Source organism: Myxine glutinosa, chromosome 14, assembly GCF_964187855.1.
Source record: "Myxine glutinosa chromosome 14, kmMyxGlut1.1, whole genome shotgun sequence".
Lineage (NCBI taxonomy): Eukaryota > Metazoa > Chordata > Myxini > Myxiniformes > Myxinidae > Myxine > Myxine glutinosa.
Genome location: NC_136274.1, coordinates 29,481,943 through 29,506,759, shown reverse-complemented (window position 1 = coordinate 29,506,759; position 24,817 = coordinate 29,481,943). Strand labels below are relative to the sequence as shown.

Here is a 24,817-nt window from a genome sequence, read left to right as displayed (position 1 = left end):
CGGGGCCCGACTGGAACAAAATATTCGCTTTAAAACAGAAACAAGGCGAACCGGCAGCGGACTGGAGAGAAAGAGTGGAAAGAGCACTGGTTAAATGGGGAGGGTTTGCCCAGGCACAGGACCTTCCCAGAGTAGTGAACAACTTTCTCGTGGAAGGGATGAGGCCCGCAATTTAAAAAATGCATACAATTAGTTAAACTTGGGTGGAGGAATGCCCCAACCGACGAATTATGTGAAGCAGCTGACCAATGTAGTGACTGTGATGAGAAAAAAGCCGAGGTAAAGGAGGACATATTGCAAATGTTGATACAGGAACGACGGGCCCAATTCAATCATAAAGGGGGAAACTGAGACCGGGAGCACGCTCAGAACTGGAACGCTAGGGCAACTCCCCAAGATAATTGGGACTATGATGACGAAAATGACTAACAATGATGGTGATATACAAGTCAATATGCAGACGAAGGGACCATGTGGACCACCCTGGCTGCAACAATGGGGACAACCGGACCAGCAGCCAGCCAGGCGATCGAGGCGACAGGGACCGTGTAATAACGGCAGACACCCCGCACGCTCGGCTCCGCCGGCTCCACGGGGGCGTGCTTCCTCTGTGGAAAAATAGGACATTGGAAACGTGACTGCCGACGGCTCCGGCTCCGTGGACCCCTCCACCGGGAAACCAAGCAGCCTATTGACGGGACGAGGACGGGTCGCCTAAAGAATGTCCCCTTGTAACAATGTCACCTACAGAGGAGCCGACTGTGACTGGACGTGGACGGACGACAGATAGAGTTTCTTGTGGATACGGGGGTGACCCGTAGTACTATTAATAAAGGGCAATTACCATCACTACGCCCCACGCATAAGAATGTCCAAATAATGGGCGTTTCGGGCTTACCGCAAGCGCTCCCAATTTCTGAAGAGGTGAGAGTGGTGTGCGGCCCGCTAGAAGCTAAACATGCTTTCCTAATGACAACCACCGCTCCTATTAATTTATTAGGACGGGATTTACTTTGCCGATTAGGCTGTCAAATTTCATGTATGGAGCAGGGAGTTTTCATAGATATTGCAGAATCTAAACGTGACCTATTAATGGCACTGGACCAACGTGTATTGGTGGAGGCCAGCAGGGAGTTTTCATAGATATTGCAGAATCTAAACGTGACCTATTAATGGCGCTGGACCTACCGTGTATTGGTGGAGGCCAGACGAAGGGGCTCTGACGAATGTGGTAGAGATAATTAATTGATATGGTATGTTCCGAAGGTGAGGAACTGCGAGATTGGTTACAAGTAAATCGAATCACGATGAACGTAAGATACGACCCACCCCACTGTACAGCTTATTACAACGCAAAGGGGTACAACGAGGAATATCGGGAGCTAATTAAAGACTCGCTGGGCAAGACCTCGAACGTGCATTTGTCACGCGTATGGATTGGCCGTGAGGGGGTAGGGATCGAGGTAAATCTGACACCGGAGCAACATGCGCAATCTCGTTACCCCGACGGAGTAGAGGCTCACGTCACTGTCACAACTGCTCAAGGTTGGCCACCGGAGAGTGTGGGCTGGATGATGGGACGGCTACATCGTCCAGGCAAAATAAGGTTTCACTTGGAACAAATTGCAACAGAAATTATTTCACCACAATGCATTTCTAGAAGGTCCCCAGAACAACATACTAAAAGTCCCAAGCAATCCCAACATGGGAAATATGTCTAATTTGCATAATCCAATATGGCCGCCAATCTGCAATATTTCTCTCATATAACGAATGATGATCTGTCTATTGGTGACAGATACACGAGTTTCATTACAAAATCACCATACTATGCTTATATAAAGATGTTCAGCTAGTGAAAATTGCTGTAGTGATTGCTGTAGGTATACAAAATGCTGGAACATCCAACTCAAACGATTAAACAGATTTGTCATCCTCCTCTGTGAAATCTGGCAGTTCTGCATTGGTACAACTTGTACCATGACATTCCCCGCACACAGCACTGCATGTGAGACCATATTTTCTACAAGTACATCTTCGTGTATTGCAGTCCTTTTTACAGTTGCAGCAGATGACGTCCAGGAGTGCTGATGGTGCTGCGGCCTGATCTGTCAGTATTGGTAGGCAATGTCCATCTACTATGTGCCATCCCCACTCCAGTGGATTTAGATCGATCCCTTTCCACTGCTGTATTTGGTGGTACACACGAAGGCTGTGGTATCTTGCAGCTGCAGAGGTGGGTGGCAGGGTCTGTGGCTCTACATGTGAAACATTCTTGGTGACCTTCTCACAAAACCGCTTGTACCGTAAGGTGTCCAATCCTTCCTCAGATCCTCCATACGACACTAGTGCATGTTCTCCTGCCTTGGCGATAACCTTCTCCTCCATTTGATGTGTTTGACTGAAAACTTTAGCTTGTTGATAGAAGAAGGCATCGTTCATGATTGTTTTCAGTGCTAGACCCTTTGCCAAACCAATCAGACGAGAAGTTGTATCGCAACCAAGAATAGCATGTACGAACAGCATACAGTCACATACATCACTGCCAAGCAAATTCTTTGATTGCTTAATGTTCCAAATCCTGTTCTTTCTTGAAGTTTGCTTTGGTTCTGGTATCAGGAACAAGTCATGTGAGTCCATTTCAGCATGGTGAATAAGAAGGATGAGTAAGTCCGTATCATCTCCCACCAGGACAGTGTCTGTTGTTCGTGCAGAGGCGACAGCTGTTTGAACAATTAACAAATCAGCATCCTGCTTCGCATGAAATGTATTGCACCCAGCTGTCTCCAGTTTGTCACTCAGATAAGAAATGAAGTGCTGTTTGTTCCTCGCATCGTTCAAGAAATCCTCTTTTCTGGATTGAATCACCATTTCACCCGCGAAGTGAACTGTCACACCAGTACAGGCTGCTGTCCTTCTCATGTGTGTGGCATCTTTCGTTGATGGGTCATCATTGTAGCCATCAAAGACAACAGTAGCATCAGCATATTTCTGTACAACATAGTTGGTGTATATATCACACACATAATCAAAGGTAGAACCTCTTGGCCAGGGTAGTCTGTGAAGTAGAGCACCACCATCAAGGATGTACTGGACATTTTCAGTAGGTTCTCGTTGTTTCTCTGGGATGACTTTCCAGATAGAATCAGCAAGAGTTGCCTTATTGGCCTGCAGTGGAAGGGAGGAAGATTCGAACAATGCAGGAGGGTGACTACAGAGTTCATACTTGAACAGTGATGGAACATCTTCACAGCGTTCAGCGACAGTTATCAGCCTCTGGAATATCAGCTGTGAATCCACCTTCACAGATTCGCCTTTGATTTGGACAGTTGATCTTGTACCGAGTGTCTTTGCTCGATCAGCTTTTCGGAAGACAAACTCAGACAGATTTCCCAACCATTGACGCTATAATCCGTTCACCAACCCCTCTTGATCTTTCAACATTGACTCCTTCCTGAGCTGTCATGCCATTTGCAATGTTGAGCAGTGTACTGTTATTAACAAATGGGTTTCTCTTTTCAAGATAACTGATAAGGTCAAGGGTGTCGCTGACATCTCTAGCTTGTCTTGCTGATGATATGTTCTTGTGTTGGTCACTGGTTTCATATGACACACCACTGAGCTTTTGCATGGCATCATTGATGTTTGCACACGCTGGCATAGATAGGAGCCACACCAAGCGCTGGGTTTCTGTCATCCCCTTTCCTCTTGTAAGTCCCCCACTTGTCTTAACACTTCTCATGAGCACTTGTTCAATAATGAGATCGGTCGACAATCCTGACCAATATCTGTCGCTATGTCTCACCACATGGTATCCCTGCTCAAATTTCTGGTCGACTTCTGGGTGTGTCTCTGGCAGATTTAACATCATTTGAAGATAGATATATGCAGACTTTGCATATAGTATGTGTCCAGATGCTGCAAAGTATTGTAACATTTCACGTACTGATTGGAGATGCATTTTCCAATTGCCTGTGCGTTCAGCCTTGAGAAACCTCTGTAGAATGTCTACCATTTCCATATATTGTACCCAGAGTTCTGCAGTCCGCATTGTGGTCATTATATCCTTCTTTTCCTTCAGTTTACTTTGAATTCTGGTCCAGACATCTGCCAAACACACGTTTTCTCCAGATGTTGTAGAGGAAACTGCATTGTCATATACTTCTGCTGCTATGGTCGTCGGTTGTGTCAGAATGTTGTTCGACATCATCACCTGTCATCACTTCATCAGGGTCCTCTGCTTTCATTTTGGATGGCACTGGTACATTGTATGCGCTGGACAGAAGGATGGTGTTCAGTGCAGCATCTACTAGCATGTGACCACGGACTGCTCTGGACACAGCCTTGCCAGTCAACATGTGGCTCAAGGCTCAAGGTTTCAATGCCAAACAGGAAATTAGAGCTGTCTCCCTCGACATATCACGTGCCTTCGACACGGTCTGGCACCCCGCTCTGCTCACCAAACTCTCCTCCTTTGGTATCCATGGAAATCTCCACGCATGGCTGGCGGACTTCCTCTCTAGTCGTCGTCAACGTGTGGCCCTGAATGGGTTTCTCTCATCTCCTCTTCCTGTTCAGGCTGGAGTTCCCCAAGGCAGTGTTCTGGGCCCCGTGCTTTTTCTGGTCTTCATCAATGATCTCTCTGACTCTCTCGAAAATCCTCTCTATCTCTTTGCTGATGACTCCACTCTCTGCCGCCCCATTCCTCTTCCCTCAGATCGGCAGTCTGCTGCCTCCTCACTCTCTGAAGACCTGGACAAAATCACAGACTGGTCAAACAAGTGGAACATGTCTTTCAATCCTGACAAATCTCACACTCTTACTATGTCTCTCCGAAAAGATCGACTGGACAACCCTCCCATCTACTTTCTCAACAATCCTCTCCAAGAAGTTCTGTCGCTCAAGATTTTGGGTCTCACTATCTGCCATGATCTTTCTTGGGAAAACCACATTTCCAAGCTGGCCTCCAAAGCCAGTCGCCGACTGGGCATCCTCCGTCGTGCGAAGTCCTTCCTCGGCACACCTGAGCTCCTCACCACATACAAGGCTTTCATCCGCAGCTCAATGGAATACTGTTCTCCCCTATGGGCCGGTGCTCCTGCCTCACACCTAGCTCGGCTTCACGCTGTTGAAACCAAAGCTTTCAGAATTATTGGAATCTCCCGCGATGAAGCTATCTCTGAGGGCCTTTCACTCACTCACCGCAGGCAGGTAGGTGGTCTTTCTGTCTTCTACCGACTCCTCTCCGGCCTTGCACCCCCAGCTCTCTCTGTGCTCTGTCCCCCAAATATTCCTACAGGTCGCACAATATCTGCCAGCAACCCTCTGATGGTTAAACTGCCGAAATCTCGGCTCTCTGCTCACCTTCACTCTTTCATTCCTCTTTTCTCCCGCCTCTGGAACAAACTCCCTCACTCCCTTCAATCCCACTCCTCCCTCCAGGTCTTTAAAACAGCTGTTCACCACCATCTCTTATCTTCCCCCATCCAAAACCTTGATCTTTTCTACCCCCGCTAATTCACCCCAGATCCACCTTGTTTGAAATTCCAACTTCTTTCCTGGAAGTCCTGGCAGTGTCCATATGTTTTATACCTCTCCCACCGCCCCCTTCCCATGCCCCCCCCCCCCAAAGCCCTCGCCCTCTCTCAGATCTCTCGATGTCTCCATGTCTCTCGGTCCCTGCTCTCAAATGTTGTGTTTGTGTCCTTCCCCCTCTCTCCCATCTTGTCTACCGCTCCCGATGTTATATGTTTTATGTGTCGGTTTGTCTTTCTGTGTGATTAATGTTCGCTCTTTCACGAGCCTCGATCTTGTATACAAAAAAAAAAAAAAAAAAAAAAAAAGGTGTTACCAGCGTACACGACCTCAAGGACTTCTTCCAATCTGGAACCTGCCATCAGATGCCCGATGCTACCCAGGAAACTAATTTCCATGTGAAACCCTCCCAGTTTGAGGACCATTCGCCGGAGATGACTGTCAACTGGTTGAGATCGAACAATTGATAATGCTTTCCAACACAAGGGTTGATCGAATGTGAGGACAGGAGTAACACCATGTTGCATGGCCTGAGCTGACACAAACTTTAGTGTGGAATAGATACAATTTGGATCACTAGGATTGAGATCAATCATTGGAAGTGTTACGTGTTCCTCCCCGCCCTCCTGGTCTCGGTATACGTCCGAACCCCGAGAGGAGCCACGGCAGAAAAATACGTTATCCTGTGTCAAAATTCACTGGTGAAACCACACCAATTGCAAATAATACAAACACGAATAATACAAACAAATATTGTATTCAAAATCACACAAAAATAACAGTACAACAATTAATAGGAATCAAGAGTACAATCAATATCTCCTATGATGGTACCATCCGCTAACATGCATAAGGTAACTCACTGTGCTCCAAGTGAGTGGAAAAGAACCTTCCCCAGTGTCTCTATATTCCCGTCTTCGAGCTCAGAGTAGGTCCCCTCCAGTGATCAACGGAACGATGTCGAATCGAAACCAGAATCTCGTTGAGGACAGGCACAGACACGCCGCCCAAAACGTCACAAAGGCGCACACGGCCCAAAGCGGAGAAAATGGTCACGTGGTTAAAGCGGCACAAAGGCGCCCTCACGGCGATCGTGTTTTTGGTATATTAATAAATCTTGTTACTCCTTTTCATCCTTGGTGGAACTTCGATTGATTCACCGACATTTGGTACCAGGAGTGGGGTTTTCGACTCAGAGTCAAGGGAGAGGACGGACCCCGGAGGGATCGAGCAGAGAGACTGGCCAGCATCCGATTCGATTAAGGTGAGCCTTTGTGCTGGGGTTATCAAAAAATTACGTGCTTCACTCTCTCGCTCTGGGTTTAGTCCATCCTCCTCTTCGTCGTCCAAGCTCGGGCCATGGACAAACTGTAAGCACGGGTGTTTTGCCCAGAGTAACGAGTTTTATTGAAATACCAAGGGTAGGACAGTTAGCAGGAAAGGGGATTGTGAGGTAGACGCAGGGCGACACCTGTAAGACCAAGAACATCCCAGGAAGGAAGGCCTAGACAGACAAGATGAGAAACAAACCAGGAAGGGAGAGTGAGCCCCTCAAAAAGACCCAGTCATATTTTATGTATAACAAGCATAGTTATGCTGCTGTTAGACCAGGGAAATCATGGGCTGAGCTAACGAAGGACCTAAGTAATTCCTGGCCAGAGGAAGGATCATTTGCGCTAGAGAAATTAGGAGCGCTGTATGGAGCTTTAGACAAGCTGGAAAAAGAGAAAAAACATTTCCCATCCGACTATTGGAAGGTTTATGGTTGGTGGAAAGAGGAAGCTATGATAAGATAGGCAGCGTCGAAGCAAGCTAGTCTGACAGGAGAAGTACTAAAACTACAAGGAGAAAGGAAGCAAGTGGATAAAGTTCAGGAGAAAACGATCAAAGAAATAGTTAAGCAGGCAAACCAGCGATTGATGCCGCTGGTTCAGAGTAGAGACCCCGCATCAGGGGAAATAATTACCAGACACCTACCCTCCCAAGACCTGGGCCCTGTCCGCGGGCTCCAGGCACCACCCTCCCAGCCCCCACCCCTGTAACCAGCGTATGGGCCCCCAAAGGACGGGACATCAGCCCCCTCAATAGGACAAGACACAGGGACAATGGGTCGTTCCAGCGTACGTTAAAAATGGATGTTGGTGTAGCGGCTACCGCTGGGTTTTCACAATCGCCTTGCACCTATCAAGGACGCGGAGCGATCACCATGCCGGGCTCGTCCAGGACGCCCGGGCAGGCCCGCGCTCAGCTTGCCAGGCCTCGGTCGGGACGCCCGGGCATGCCCGGGCATGCCCGGGCAGGCTCGCCGTCAACTTGCCAGGCCGCAGCCAGGGACGCTGGGCCACGCCCCCTCTCGCCTTTCCTGGGCAAACGCTCCGGGATAATATGTATATATATTGCTGCCCGATAAACGGGCTTTTCAGAGTGCCTGAGTGTTTGGTTTGATTAAAGCAACTCGGATGAATTCCAGCTTTTTGTCGCGTCCATTCTTCCGATCGACGTGGGAGCCCCAGCTCCTTCATATATATATATATATATATATGTATATGTATATATATGTATATATATGTATATGTATATATATGTATATATATGTATATATATGTATATGTATATATATGTATATATATGTATATGTATATATATGTATATATATATATATATATATATATATATATATATATATATATATATATATATATATATATATATATATATATATATGTATATATATGTATATGTATATATATGTATATATATATATATATATATATATATATATATATATATATATATATATATATATATATATATGTATATATATATATATATATATATATATATATATATATATATATATATATATATATATATATATATATATATATATATATATATATACAGTATGTGTATATATATATACATGTGTGTGTGTGTGTGTGTGTATATTTATAGAGCGGATCCGCAAAAAAAGCGGAAAAGAGAGCGGATAGGTAGGAGGAAAGGATGTAGACCTCGGTTGAGATGGGAGGATTTGTGAGGAAGGATATCAGTAAGGTAAGGATGTCACCCCCAGTTGGAGAGTGGAGAGAGTTGGCTGAGGAACGAGGGAAGTGGAAGTATATCGAAGTCAAGTCAGAGCAGAAGCTTGGTACAGTTGGACCTCTCCCCCTTATAAATGGGAGAGGGGAAGGAGAAGAAGAAAAACATTCCCCAACGCCAGTCAATCTTGTGACCCCCCCCCCTCCAACCCCCCGCCTTCCCGTGCCTCCTCCCCTCAAGCCCTCTCCCTCCCACAGATCTCCCGTTGTCCCTGTTCTCTGCTGTTGTACTTGTGTGCTTCCCTCTCTCTCCCCATCTTGTCTCCCGCTCCCTTTATTGTATGTTTTGTGTGTCCGTTTTTTTTTCTGATTGACGTCAGCTCTTACACGAGCCTCCATCTTGTATAAAGAAAAAAAAACGTTTGCATCGACCTATAGGCTATGAGCCAAGGGGGTTGGTCGGTACCATACAGATGGAGTAAGGCTCATTGTGATTTTTAGCAAGATATATGTCCCTAGATATGAAAAAAAAGTGATAGCAGTGTATAACTCTCGGCCATCTCTGTGTTATCACCCGAAATATTATTATACGCCCGCTTCGCTTCGCCAAAAAATGTGATATTTGCTAAAATTGGAATAAATATGTTTTTAAGGACCACAGAGTGCCAATAATTTGCATACTGGATGACAACTAATATAGTAATAGAAATATAGAACATTTGTGGGGGTTATTTATCAGAATATTGATATAATGACAAAAAATATGTTAAATTTAGTGGAAAAGTGGTCGAAATCGCTTCGAGTTCAGAATTCACATTGTACATTTTTGTCAATATTTCAAAAATGAAAACTCCCAGAGTAACATTTGACCCCTCAAAATCTTCGCAAGGAACCACTGCATTGGAATATATCATTACTTTGTAATATGGTGGTTGTTTGGGGCACATATTTTGGCAAAGTTCAAAATATGTTCAACCATACCCCCTAATTTTGATATTTTGGAACGAAACATAGCTTTTGAACATTTTAGCTTTATTCGTCTACTACTTTTGGTATCTCAGTGTAATTTTTGGTATTAGCTAGTATCCTAAAGTAGGTTTGTAACATCAGCTACATTATATTTCACAATGCATGCAAACTTGCTCCACACTCTAGGTTTATCATGATCTCTCGAACAAATACGATCTCGATCTCGATCTCGGCACTCTGTGGTCCTTAAAAACATATTTATTCCAATTTTAGCAAATATCACATTTTTTGGCGAAGCGAAGCAGGCGTATAATAATATTTCGGGTGATAACGCAGAGATGGCCGAGAGTTATACACTGCTATCACTTTTTTTTCATATCTAGGGACATATATCTTGCTAAAAATCACAATGAGCCTTACTCCATCTGTATGGTACCGACCGGTCAATTTGGGGGGTCTGGCTCATAGCCTACCACGAAGCCGTTCTGGAGAAGCTGATTTTTAAAGGTTTTTATTTTCAATCCAATATGACTGCAAAACCATGTGACTGATGATGTCACAATTATCAATGCAAATTCTACATGACTTGTCACTTATGTTAAAAAATGTGTGTCAATCGGACAAGTGTTTGCAGAGAAAATGAATTTAAAACAAATAAAAGTGAAAAACCTGCAGAAGTAAAATGTACAACAAGAACGAGCAGTCAGAGATTGCAGACCCTCGTCATGACGTGTTTGTGTGGTTTTTTTTAGCTGCTGTGTTTGTGTGTTTTATTGACGACGTAGATTTATGTTCAATCCAATATGGTTGCCGAACCACGTGGCCGATGACGTCATCAATTTAAATTACCATTACAATATTTGTGTAGACCACGCTCCAGAAATTTCAAACGGATCGGACGGATTAAGCATTCTAGTTGTCTAATTATGACGTCATAATAAAGGCACCAATGACATCATGAATACAATATGTTGTTCTCTATGAGGAGTCCTTGACAATGAGCCATGTTTCAATTTTTTTTTCCATGGAGCGGTTTTGGAGCTATAGATGTGCAAAGTTCTTTGATGTGCAATGACGCCACATTGAGTAGCCTTTATGTTCTCCTGCAGGTGCGTTTTGACTACTTGGTGGGATGGCGCAGAAACTCGGGCCCAGGTGGAGAGTGTGATGAACCGGCTGTGACGTCTCGGACACTTCTGACAACTGGCATCCATTGGAAGTGTGTGCAAGGTTGCTCTTCATCCGCGCGCCCGAAATACCGATGTATCGGCTACAACAAGCCGAGTAACTGGATGATCGGATCTGGCACCTTCAACATGAACGTCACAGGTGTCCAAACCAATGCTATTGAGTGAGTTTTTGAAAGCATTACCTGTCTCTAACATTGTACTTCAATGATAGTTTGGATTGATATTTAATTGATATTTAGTTATGGGATCGTTTTGTTATTATGCAATAAATCCTAATATTTAACAATAATTTATCGAAACACTATGTCCTATTTTCACGGTGGATATGCATTGTTCAACTTTTCCCCAATTTGTGTAGAAAACCTATTTTTTGCACGTGGATGGCCATGGAATGCATGATGACGCCATTTTACCACATGTTATGTATGCTACAACATGTCATGTGCAATATGTTGTGTATGTCACATGTCATGTGTCATATGTTTGTCACAATATGTCATGTATCATATGTTGTATGTCACATGTCATGTATCATATGTTGTATGTCACATTTCATGTATCATATGTTTGTCACAATGCCATGTATCATATGTGCATGCCAGCTGTCATGTATCATATGTGTATATCTCACATGTCATGTATCATATGTTGTCTGTCACATGTCATGTATCATATGTTGAGTATGTCACATGCCATGTATAATATGTTGCCATAACATCATCTACCATCTTACCATCTCTTACAGTTCCTCCTTTCTACATTCCCTAAACTATCCAGAACTCCATCCCTCCTCCAGTGTCCTCAAACGTATTTTTGACTCGAAGGTCTCAAACTCATTTTGCAAAAAATGTTCGTTTCCCATGAATCGTACACTTTTCAAAATCCAATCTCACCCCTCCCCTCAAAATCCTCCCCATCACCCATCCCTTTCAAATCTCCCCCCTTGCCCCTTCCCTCCCCTCCCTCCGAAACTCCCCCCACACCCCTCCCCTCCGAGACTCTCCCTCGCTCCTCCCCTCCTAGACTCCCCTCTCACCCCTCCTCCTCAAAGCATCCTCCCTGCTTCTTCCCCCTTCCAACTTTCACCTTTATCTCCCCCAACCTTCTGCCTCGCTCTTCCCCCTCCTCAAATAACACCTCACTGTGCCTCACCCAATCTCCATCAAACCTCTTGTCCGCCCCATTCTTCCCTTTCTCCAAGCTATTCTGAAATCTCTGAAAACTCTGACACACCTTCAACAGCTCTCCCTACCTCTTCCTCCTCTTCCACATCTTACCCTACCCCTCCCCCCCCCTGTTCTGGACCCGATGCTCCCCCTTCCTCTTCATTAACGGTATGGACTAGGCTGGGCCAAATCAGGGGTGATTCTCAATTTTTCATACTACAAGGTTGTAATTTACCTAAAAGTTGTGGCTGGGTAACAGAAACAAAACCATGAAATTTTTTTTCAAAAATATTGACGTCTTACGGTAAAACAGCCCGTTACCATAGCAACCATTACAGACGACTCAAAAAATTATTAAAATCGATGATTTCTCAGGCTGTGTATGACCCCCAGAGTTGATTCTGGTACCAAAAGATTCAGAATTGAAAGCCAAGGATGATTGGATAGCTTAACAATGTCTGTGACACAATTCAATACAACTTTTATCCCAAAAACTCATTTTTATCTCAAATTTAAGGCATTTGTTTGAAAAGAAAATGAAAATTTTGCTTTTTAATCATAGGATAATCATTAATCAGAGCTATAGTCAAATTAAATGTACTTTAAATTAACTTTTGTCATTGATTAAGCTTTTTTGTCTCAAATTTAAGGTCTGACATTGAACATTGATAACAAAATAAAAAACCTAGTCCCAATTGTAATCAATGGAGGCCAATGACTTCTTAGTCACAACCTCAGTGGATGTTGCCAGTCCATGCAGCTTCTCCCCGACGCCCTTCACAACCCTGTATAGAGCCTGGAGCTGCGCCTCAGATTTGGGGGCCTTGTTAGTGTTAAAATCTGTGGCGAGTCCAAGTGTCCGCTCTGCTGCGTCATTGACAACTGGGAGTTTGGCCACAACTTCCTTGCCATGACGATAGCTGTCTGAGGTGGGCCACTGTGCAACGGGGAGCTTGACAAAACTGGAGTCAATACCCAAGAGTTCAAACATGCTCCAAGAGTCGTAACCAACAAAGTCTTTGAGGGCTTTACTCCCCAATTGCTGTGAGGCTGGCATCTCCTGTATCATGTTATGTGCAGTCCCATGGTACCTGAGCATAGCCCTTCTCATAGTCTGCTTGTCAGATGACGTTCTGTCCGAGAAGAGTGCCAAAGACACCAATCTCTCTGAGAGGTACCACAAATGGTTTTGTAGCTTCTCTCGGGCCACAGTCACAAAGGACAGAAATTTGGCAGGCCACTTTGTTGGATTCTTTGCGATACTGGCCTCAGCCTTGAGGAGGTTCTTCAACAGGTACATGTCGTTAGATGGTGCATCTGCAGCACTGGTACATGTCAACCATGCTTTAGTGTAGAAGACTGACATGAATGCAGCGAGACTGGTTATGTCTTCCAGCTCTTCGGGTGTGTAGATATCTCCCAGCTGCCGACGGAAGAGTGCCACCTTTATAGTGTATAAAGTCTTGCTCATCCAACGGGCGTGGTCGAATGCCCCAGGAGCTTTGATAGTGATGGTCCTCATACCATCAGGGGCAGTCCCTCCAAGAAACAGCAGTGTGAGGTGTGCCAGCTCCAGGTAGTCGTGTCGAAGAGTCTCCTTTGTGCTATTGTCCATCCACGTCTGAAGGAAGGTGATGGTGGCATGTACATGGCCAGCCAGCTCTCTCTGTTGAGCAGACACCTCGACCAATGTGTAGTTGCCCTGGTCCAATTCACTCCAAGTGTTGAGCAGTCGCTTGAACAGCTGTTCATTAGGTTCTGTGGTGGGGCCATACACTATTGAGCAAGACGCCCCTCCAACCAATTCGTGGATGTGGTGCCGACACGCCAGTTGCAGAAGACTCCTGCCAAGCTCAGTCTCCAGTCTTACTACGACTCCACTCTTGACCCCAGAGTTCACTGCCGTTGTATCGAAGACAAGAGCGCCTATCCTTGATGTGTGCAAGAGCGCCTTGAACGCCCTGATGAATGGTTACAGTAACAACCGAAAGCAGGCATTAAAATTAATGATTGTAAGCTGCTTTTGTTAACTTTTTTGTATTGAAATGAAGATGGCCAAATTTAAACAACGTTATAACAGTTATAAAAACTGGACAATACAAGGTTGTAAAAGACAATTTAAAGTAAATTTAATCTGATTAATGGTTATCCTATGATTAAAAAGCAAAATTTTCAATTTTTTTCCATAAATATGCTTGAAATTTCAGACAAAAATCAGTTTTTTGGGATAAAAGTTGTATTGAATTGTGTCACAGACATTGTTAAGCTATCCAATCATCCTTGGCTTTCAATTCTGCATCTTTTGGTACCAGAATCAACTCTGGGGGTCAAACACAGCTTGAGAAATCGTCAATTTAGGCATTTTTTGAGTCGTCTGTAACTGTTGCTATGGTAACGGGCTGTCTGACCGTAAAACGTCAATATATTTGAATTTTTTTTTCATGATTTTGTTCCTGATACTCACTCACAACTTTTAGGTAAATTACATTGAATTAGGAAAATCACCTCCGATTTGGCCCAGCCTAGTATGGACCTCAAACATCCGGGGCCTTCGCTCAAACTTGACTAACCTCTCCATACTGGTTGCTTCTGACAAACCAGATGTGATCTGCTTAACAGAAACTTTCCTCCTTCATGATGTCTCTGATGGCTTGGTATCTCTCCAGGTTACTCCCTCCTCAGGTATGATAGACCTGAGCCTCGTCCTGGAGGTGGGGTTGCTATCTTTATAAAAAAACTCTCTTCCTCACTCGCCCTCCACTGCCCTCTCTCCACCTCACCCCCAGGAATACCTTTGGCTACGGCTTCCCCTTCGCTCCCACCTTTTGTTCATATGTGTGTTGTACCGTCCACCAAACAGCGATGACTCCATCTACATCTCGCTGTCTGATAATATGGACCACCTTCTATCTACCCATCCCAACTCTCTCTTCCTCATATGTGGTGATCTCAATTGTCACCATGCCAGTTGGCTGGGTGTGGGTACCCCTCTCACCAGCCATGGCTCTTCACCAAAGACTTCTGCGACTCACTGGGACTGACACAATCTGTCAATTTCCCGACCCGGATCTCAGTCAACGGAGCATCTTCTCTTCTGGATTTGGTTATGACAAACTTCCCTGAAAATGTCTGCTGCTCTTCTTCTGCTCCAATCGGCTCATCTGATCATGTGCTTGACAAAGTGGACATCTCTCTGACCATTCTCAGAGAGCCTCCTCAGCGTCGACGAGTCTGGCATTTCACTCAGGCCAACTGGAACGATCTTCAAGCAGCCATCAATCATCTGGACTGGTCTCCCATCTCTACCGCCTCTGACATCAACTCATCCTGGGAATTCTTTCAAAGTAAATTGCTCTCTCTCATGCACAGATTTATCCCATCTCGTCTTCAGTTGTCATACCCTTCCTCCCGTCCATGGTACACGGAATCTTGTGGTGAGGCTGTTGCCCTGAAACAACTTGCTTTCGTCTCCTGGAAAGCAAATCCAACGGAAGGAAATCTCATTTCCTTTCACAAAGCCCGAAACAAGTGTGTGTCCACCCTCAGGAGAGCCAGGAAACAATATCTCACAGTTCTCAAGACCAAACTCTCTTATCTGTCTCCCTCTTCCAAATCCTGGTGGCGTCTGGTCAAATCTGTTTCTGGTGTTTGTTCCCCCTCCATCCCCTCCCTCACCTCAAACGGCTTAACGGCTGACTCCGCACGTGAAAAAGCTGAATGCCTCAACTCTGTGTTTGCCTCTAAATCTTGTGTCCCAAACCCATCCCTCTCTGTACCCACCGTACCCAGTCGTACCCAGCTGCTCCTGGACTCTGTGTCCTTTCCTCCTGACAAGGTGGAAAAGTTTCTGTCAACCCTCGACTCTGATTCTGCAACTGGTCCTGACGGCATCAGCCCACGGGTCCTAAAATCATGTTCTTCCGCTCTTTCACTCCCTCTCTCTGTTCTCTTCACCCTCTCTTTTGCTCAAGGTCATCTGCCATCTGCTTGGAAATCAGCCAACATCACCGCTTTGCACAAAAAAGGTGCAAAAACAGATCCCAGCAACTACAGACCAATCAGCCTTCTCCCAATTATCAGCAAAGTCATGGAATCCATCATTGCTTCAGATATGAAATCTTTCCTCTTCTCCAATGGCTTGATCTCTGATCATCAATTTGGTTTCAGACCTGGTCACTCTACTCTGGGCATGCTGCTTCTGCTTTCTCAACAATGGATGGAGGTCCTCAACGCCAAACAGGAAATTAGAGCTGTCTCCCTTGACATTTCACGTGCCTTCGATACGGTCTGGCACCCTGCTCTGCTCACCAAACTCTCCTCCTTTGGTATCCATGGAAATCTCCACGCATGGCTGGCGGAATTCCTCTCTGGTCGTAGTCAACGTGTGGCCCTGAATGGGTTTCTCTCATCTCCTCTGCCTGTTCAGGCTGGAGTTCCCCAAGGTAGTGTTCTGGGCCCTGTGCTTTTTCTGGTCTTCATCAATGATCTCTCTGACTCTCTTGAAAATCCTCTCTATCTCTTTTCTGACGACTCTACTCTCTGTCGCTCCATTCCTCATCCCTCAGATCGGCAGTCTGCAGCCTCCTCACTCTCTGCAGACCTGGACAAAATCACAGACTGGGCAAACAAATGGAACATGTCTTTCAATCCTGATAAATCTCACACTCTTACGATGTCTCTCCGAAAAGACCGACTGGAAAACCCTCCCATCCACTTTCTGAATAATCCTCTCCAAGAAGTTCTGTCACTCAAGCTTTTGGGTCTCACTATTTGCCATGATCTTTCCTGGGAAAACCACATTTCAAATCTGGCCTCCAAAGCCAGTCGCCGACTGGGCATCCTCCGTCGTGCGAAGTCCTTCCTTGGCACACCTGAGCTCCTCACCACATACAAGGCTTTCATCCGCAGCTCTATGGAATACTGCTCTCCCCTCTGGTCTGGTGCTCCTGCCTCACACCTAGCTCGTCTTCACGCTGTTGAAACCAAAGCGTTCAGAATCATTGGAATCTCCCGCGATGAAGCTAACTCCAAGGGCCTTTCACTCACTCACCGCAGGCAGGTTGGTGGTCTTTCCGTCTTCTACCATCTCCTCTCTGGCCTTGCCCCCCCAGCCCTCTCTGGGCTCTGTCCCCCAAATATTCCTCCAGGTCGCACAAGATCTGCCTGCAACCCTCTTATGGTTAAACTGCCAAAATCAAGACTTTCTGCTCACTTTCACTCCTTCATTCCTCTTTTCTCCCGCCTCTGGAACAAACTCCCTCACTCTCTTCAATCCCACTCCACCCTCCAGGTCTTTAAAACAGCTGTTCACCACCATCTCTTATCCTCCCCCATCCAAAACCTTGATCTTTTCTACCCCCGCTAATTTCGGTCCCCTTGTGTTTTATACCTCTTCCCCCCCCCCTCCCCCTCCCACGCCTCCTGCCCCCAAGCCCTCTCCCTCCCACACTTCTCCCTGCTCTCAAATGTTGTGGTTGTGTGCTTCCCCTTCTCTCCCCATCTTGTCTTCCGCTCCCTCTTTTTGTATATTTTGTTTGGCTGGTTTGTTTTGTTTGTTTGTTTGTGAAATAAATGTTAGCTCTTTCACGAGCCTCGATTCAGTATACAAAAAAATAAATAAAAATAAAAATCTATCATTTGTTGTGTTTGTCACATGTCATGTATCATATCTTGTGTATGTCACATGCCATGTGTCATATATTGTCTGTCATAATGTCATCTATCATATGTTGTCACATGTCATGTGTCATATGTGTAAGTCAATGCATTCCATGTATCATTTGAGTATGTCACATCATGGATCATATGTTGTGTATGTCATGTCAGGTATCATGTGTAAGTCACATGTCATGTATCATATGTTGTGTGTCATGTCATGTATCATATGTTGTGTATGTCACAACATGTCATGTATAATATGTGCTTATCACAACATGTCATGTATCATATGTTGGGAATGTCTCAACATGTCATGTATCATATGTTTTGTTTGTCATGGTAACATTGGACATGTTTGATTTCCCCATGACAATTCTGGTCCTTTGACGAATGGGTAAATGCGAGAAACACAATTGGCCATGATGGGTAAAGGTACAATGCTAGTCATCTGAAAAATAACTCAACAGGTGGAGGAGTCTATAGAGTGTCTAAGTGAACCCAGGCTGTTGTAGAGAACAAAAGATAGACATGACCTCAAGATACGAGTCACCTAACAACATGTGGGCAAATATGTGCTCACTTAACATGAATATGAAAACAAAGTTTCTATTTGGAAAAAAAATCGTGATTCATTCCAGATTCAGGTTGTATGTACCTGTGTTCTCTTTTTGGGATAACTATTGCTGTTTCCTAATCTTATCTTCTGTAATTTCTTACAGGTATACTGGGTGTTGTTACATCACAACATTCGTGATGACTCAACCAAACACTTTTTCAAGTATGGATGGCTCTTGGAGATTAAGAACATCCATTGATATCAGCATCCGTCAAGACATCGGGAAGCCAAACTCCTCTCCAGTAACCACTTCAAAACCACAGATCAAGTGAGAAAGGAAAATCCTTGTTGGGTATTTTTGTGAAGAGTCCATAGAGAAAAACGTGTGAAGGGAGAGTGAAGAGGTGGTAGAAAGCGTTATGTGAAGGGAGAGAGAGGAGAGTTATCGACGGAGGTTGTTATGTAAATAGGAATGTAGAGTTGGTAGAGAGTTGTCAAAACTCCACTGGGAGCATAACCTAATAGGAAGTCTTCGGAAGAGGATCCCCCTCGTCAAAGAGTATTTTGGCCCTGTTGTGGAATTTTTTAATAGGCTTTGAATTGAATTGAGAAGGCTCAAGAGAATTAAATGTCCACATTCGTCTCAGAAGACAATCAAAGATTCTAATGACACATGGGAATACTTGATTCACTTCCACCAAAGGTATTTACAGAATACACTTCCATTTGAGTTACACATACACGAATAAAACGAAATCACTACGCTACATTCGACACAGATCAACACTACATTTAATACATCACAAGTGAACCTAGAACTCTCCGAGGCTACCGTGAAATGGCTTTTTATAGTCAAAGATCAAAGAGGGGTCAGGTAAGGTTCAAGAAAGATAACAAGCATTGCGTGAGTCTCCAATCCTCGGGTCAGCTGTTTTCTTTCTTCATCAAATGTAAACAAAGCCTCCTGCTCTTTCTGATAGCGTGCATGGAGACATCGGTTAAAGAGAAAAACAGGGTCGGAGAAAGTTCGAATCATTGAGGATTATCCATCATTCTTATAAGTTCTATGTATTAAATCTTTTTAATACATATGTGCATATAGGTGTCGTATGAAAAGTCGTATCATATAAAAGTATACTATTTAAGCAATATCAGGCTAACAATGGACTATATCTCTCTATATATTAATCGAACTTACTTTGCTGCGTGGTTATAAAACGAGATAGGCATCACAGCTTGGGTTGAATGTCTGCCTCTAATGCGAGCCTATTGAATTGTGATATAGTTCATAGAATGCAGTTAACACCGATTAACATATATATTCATTAAGTTTACGTATTTTCAATGGCAAAGTCGAGGCTCAGGTAAAGCTACTTGATTTACACAAATTACGTACACAAATTAATTTTCTTCTTCTACAGCCCTTAAGGGAGGCTTGGTGGTCAGACAGGTGTTTTCCTGATGACCAGTCGGAGTCTCCTCTTTTAAACCAGAGCCACGCTGACGCCTCTTCAGCAGCCGACGACCACTCCTTCAAAACTCTTGTTCTGTCTCTACTTGTCAGGTCGAGATTTTTTTTACAAAGTTATAGGCTGACCTGCCAACTAATCGAGACTTTCGCTCTTTCACGAGCCTCGATCTTGTATACAAAAAAAAAAAAAAAAAAATCAATCCCCTTACTCCATTTTCCACATTAAAGAAGTCAGTAACATGTCTTTATTTGCGCAACTTGGTGATCAGCCCCTCATATTTGGCTCTTTTAACTTCTCCATCTATGATGCGCCTGCTCAACTCTGATTGAATGACAATATCTGGTCTTTGATGCTTCTCAGCGATAATTCCAGGAAATGTATTCATGCCAGGTAGATCAGCCTACATTATCTGATCATTCGCATCACGGAACACTGTATGACGAGGTTGCTCTTTGTGGATGCTTCTATTTTCCATTGTTTTCTTTGAAAAAAAAAAACAGTTTTAACAAAATTGCAGTAACTCAGATTTTCGTTGACTAGGATAGGTGTGTCATTGTTGGTACATTTTCTGTATATATGGTTCTTGTGATACATTTGAATACCCGATATAATGTCCTTTTGCTAGGACAAACTTATATGCAGACAGCGTACGCTCTACCGTTTCATAGCTCTCACAAAATTTACATGGAGCATCAGCCTCAACTTTACATTGAAAGAGATTGGGCTTTCAACTGCTTCGTGGACATTAAATTTATGGCCGGTTCTTATTCTCAGTTGTAATTTACGAATTAATTCATCCCTATAATTTTTGAGAGAAAGAAGCTGTCTATATTTAGCCATCTTAAATTCCTCTGTCAAGGATTTTCTAGTTTACATGTCAAGGATTTACATCACCTTCTCGAAGAATAATGCAAGTGTTGCCACATTAAAGCCATTTTCGCATGTGTTGATCAAACCTCTTCTCGGGGCTCTTGGCAGTTGACAAGGTGAACTCATACATTTCAAGTGGCCACAACAATTTGGGGATCAACATAAATTGTGGTATCCACACTTTGAATCTACCTTTCAATCACGTCTTGTCTGTTAGAGCTAGATTATGAAGAGCTTCTTGAACAACCATCTAACAGGAAAATGTGTCTTTTAGAGACTCTTCGGAGCAGCGTCAAAGGCTCTTAACTTCGATTAATGTTGGAATTTTATGACTTGATACTTTAAAGAAGATGCTAACATGATTTCGACTGTTTGAAATTCAAATGACACCATGTCAGGTGATATAGCTTTGCCAAAATATCTTGTGTTTTCTTCTGGGAATTTGTGAAGATTGTTGTATCATCCATGAACACTCTCGGTGAAGGTGTAAGGATACCATTCCCGAGTCGTGCTGTCACAGCTATTTCCCGCTGGGCTGAATCAATTGTGACGGTTGTCAGTTCACTCAAACCTTCACACGAATCTTTTGTAGAAGTCGTAGTTTTCATTTTGGAAATGTTTTGGATTTCCACAGGTGAGAAGTCGTAGCATAATGTATCTGTTATTCTTAGTTTGTACGGAGAGAAACCATTAATTATACATCAACAACCCATGTTAAACCACATTTGATTATTTGTTATAAAAGACTTAAAATATAGCAATGATATAGTCAGCACACATGCTCGGTACCTATGAATCATGCTTGTGGTGCAGGAAGTTACATTTATTGGTTCCACAGAGTGAAGTCTGGATGTCAAACTCAAATCCCATTGGCGGTCTCAGACCCTGACGGTGACGACGTTCACTGTCGATTGGCTGTTGGACTAGAGGAGTGCAATGAAATTTGTGGAATTGTCCCTTATGGTAGTCTGAATCAGGTGAGTCCAAATTTACTTCTCTGTGTTTGACCAACAAAATTAATGTGATACAATCCCTCATATTCACCCTCGTCTGCCCCCACCTGACCAAAAAACGATGTCTGTTCTCACATAGCATAACCATACACATTATAAACATGATGAACAAAAATTGACTGTTAAATACCATCGTCGTCATACTAAAATATACAATTACAACACACTCCCATTTACAACACACTCCCAACACACTCCCATTTACAACACACTCCCAACACAATTACAACTAACCCTAACAAAATCCTCCTCTTGACATACAAAGCCCTCCATAACCTGGCCCCATCCTACCTGGCTGACCTCCTCTCCAGACACACTCCCACCCGCAACCTCCGCTCTGCTGGTACCAACCTCCTGACCCCCCCCCCCATGCGGACCAAATTCAGATCCTGGGGGGACAGGGCCTTCTCCATCGCTGCTCCCACCCTCTGGAACTCACTACCTCACACCATCAGAGACTCCTCCTCACTCACCACATTCAAAACATCACTAAAGACCCACCTGTTCAACACTGCATTCAACATTCAACCCACTGCATTTAACCCCTGACTATCTCTTCTCCTTCTCCCTCCTTTTGCTTTAAATATTTCCCTATTGATTCTTGTCTTTTTGCAATTGTTGTTTTCATGTATTGTTATGCATTATGTTTTCCACTCTGTCAAAGCGCCTTTGGGCTTCTGAAAAGCGCTATACAAAATAAATGAATTATTATTATTATATTATTATTAATTTGGTGTCTGGCTGTCTGGCTGGCTGTCTGATGATTTTTGACCGCGATACATTTCGTCGTTACTATCCAATCTCAATCAAACTTGACAGGAACACTAAGGGTCACATGATGAAGGTTTCATCAAATTAATTCCCCCTCCTTCACCAAGGCGGTTTTTTTCCGCCAGTGGGGTTGCGTGTTGAGGTGCATATCCATGTTAAGATAGCTTCATCATGGCGTTTTTCCAAAGCCTCTTCCAATAACAGCTCTAATGATAATGGCATAATATTAATGTTATTACAAAACAATATTAATACTCATCATATCCTGTCTCCCCAAGGGGTTTTTCCTCCTTGAACAAACACCATGATAAATTGTATAACTATCCTATCATGCTGTTTTTGTGGGAGCACTCCCTACCAGAAGTATAAATATTATAAACCACAAACACATGTGATTACCTTTTGAAACAGTCACTACTAATGTTTAACACTAAACTGAAAGGGAGGAAACTCAGGGTGTTTTCAGTTTCTAAGCAACTAGATTGTGCTTGCCAACGCAGCCAATCCTTATCAAAAGTTGTGAATGGAGTGCTTGCTCGGATGTTTAAACCACTTGGCAAGCACTCCACAAGAAACTTGGAAAATGAACACTATACTCCTTCTCCCCCATTTATTGAGGCTCGACCCTAGATCTACTGTAATCTATATATCCCAGAGAAGATTGATTCTTCCTGCTGCTCTCAAAGGGAGCGAGTATACTACGAGTAATAAAACTGCAAATTAATAGCACCCCCATCCCCTCTCTCTCTCCCTAGCATTCAGCAACAACCAACCAACCAAACAGTAGCACCACATCACAAAAAATGTCAACAGAAAACCACTGTTTAAGTGGTAAAATAGAGTTGGACAAGGCAACAACTGCCGGAGGAAAGCTAACTGCTATTCCTAAAATGATTTGTCCGACACCTTTCAAACCATATGCAACAATGGTATTGGATGATAGTTGTAAAATTTCGCATCGATAGGGTAAACGGTTTCAGAGATATAATTATTTAATATTCTCCTTCAATCCATTATGGCTGCCACACCATGTGACCAATGACATTTTCATGGTCAACCTTTAATCGCCATGCCTAGTCAATGCCACACGTAAAGTTTTGAGTCAATCGATTCAGTGGTTTGGGAGAAGATGGGTTTAAAAAAAGTTTTTAGGTTAAATCCATTATGGCTGCCAAACCATATGACCTATGATGTCATAAATTTAATATTTCAATACAAATGGGTCATAGATCATGTGCATGCAATTTCAGATTTTGAGGATAAGGGATTCGATTAAAACATTTATGGCTGGTATACCACTTCACTGATGATGTCATCATTATCATGCTTTTATTCCCCATTGGGAGTACTTGACAATGTGCCAAGTTTCCAATTTTTCCATTCAACAGTTTCCGAGAACTATCCTTTTGATCATTTGCATTTAATCCAAGATGGCTGCCATACCATGTGACCTATGACGTTACAATTATCATAAAACCATTCTGCATGGGTGTCACTCCTACCCTGAAAGTTTCATCTCAATCGGACATGTGGTTGCTGAGAAAAACGAGGTTTAGCCCTTACAGACGGATGTACATACGTACGGACTTATGGACAACCTGAAAACATAATGCCTCCGGTCACCTTCGGGGTCGGAGCCATAAAAAAAATACTCGCTCATTTCAAACCAACCTAACATCAAGCTTCAGCAACACCAAAATCACTAAACCAAACACAAAATCACTTTAGCAACGACTAAAAACAACAAAAACTAGATGGTATTCTTAGGATACTTAACCTGTGCAGTCAACTTGGTGCGAGCCAACTCTTCTGTTTTTGAAGGTTTTTTTTTTCTTTGATCCAATATGGCTGCCAGACCACATTTATGATTACATCATAAATTTATATTCTCCAATATAATTGTTGTATGGATCATATAATTGTTGTATAGATCACACTCAATAAATTTCAAACTGATCAGACTAAGCGTAGTCCGTGTCAAATTATGACGTCATAATTATGACACCAATGACGTCATCCTTAACAACACTTATTCCCCAAGTGGATTACTTTACAATGAGCCACGTTTAAATTTTTCCCATGGATCGGTTTTGGAGATATAGAGGTGTAACGTTTTTCAGTTTTTCCAAGATGGCGCCTGCCTGTACCACATGACCTATTACATCATAATTATCATTACAATATTCTACAGGAGGAGGCTCTTCTGTGGTGACAATTTCGTGTACATCAGACCAACAGTCGCAGAGAAAAAAAATTCATACTGATCGGATGAAGCGTTATACTTGTCGAATTATGACGTCATAACGAAGGCACCGATTACATCATCACTAACACATCTTATTGCCCATGGGGAGGACTTGATAAAGAGCCATGTTTCAATTTTTTCCATGAGGTGGTTTCAGAGATATAGAGGTACAAAGTTTTTCCAAGATGGTGCCTGTACCAGTGTACGACGTGACCGATGACATCAAAATTATCATTAAAATATTCTACAGGAGGAGGCGCTCCTATGCTAAAATTTCGTGTCAATTGGACCAATGGTTACCGAGAAAATGAATTTTAAAAATGCAGACATA

General features: G+C 43.4%; 1 protein-coding gene across 2 annotated transcripts in view; it reads left to right on the top strand.

The window, feature by feature from the left end:
• The first annotated feature begins 10,658 nt into the window (after window positions 1-10,658).
• Window positions 10,659-24,817, top strand: part of LOC137439586 (uncharacterized) — a 118,020-nt gene continuing 103,861 nt past the window's right edge. For both annotated transcript variants that reach the window (XM_078768071.1, XM_078768070.1), the window contains exons 1-3: window positions 10,659-10,896; window positions 18,279-18,443; window positions 21,296-21,434. In XM_078768071.1, coding sequence (XP_078624197.1) covers window positions 10,838-10,896; window positions 18,279-18,443; window positions 21,296-21,434 — 363 coding nt within the window. In that variant the 5' untranslated portion in view covers window positions 10,659-10,837. The remainder of the gene's footprint in view (window positions 10,897-18,278; window positions 18,444-21,295; window positions 21,435-24,817) is intronic.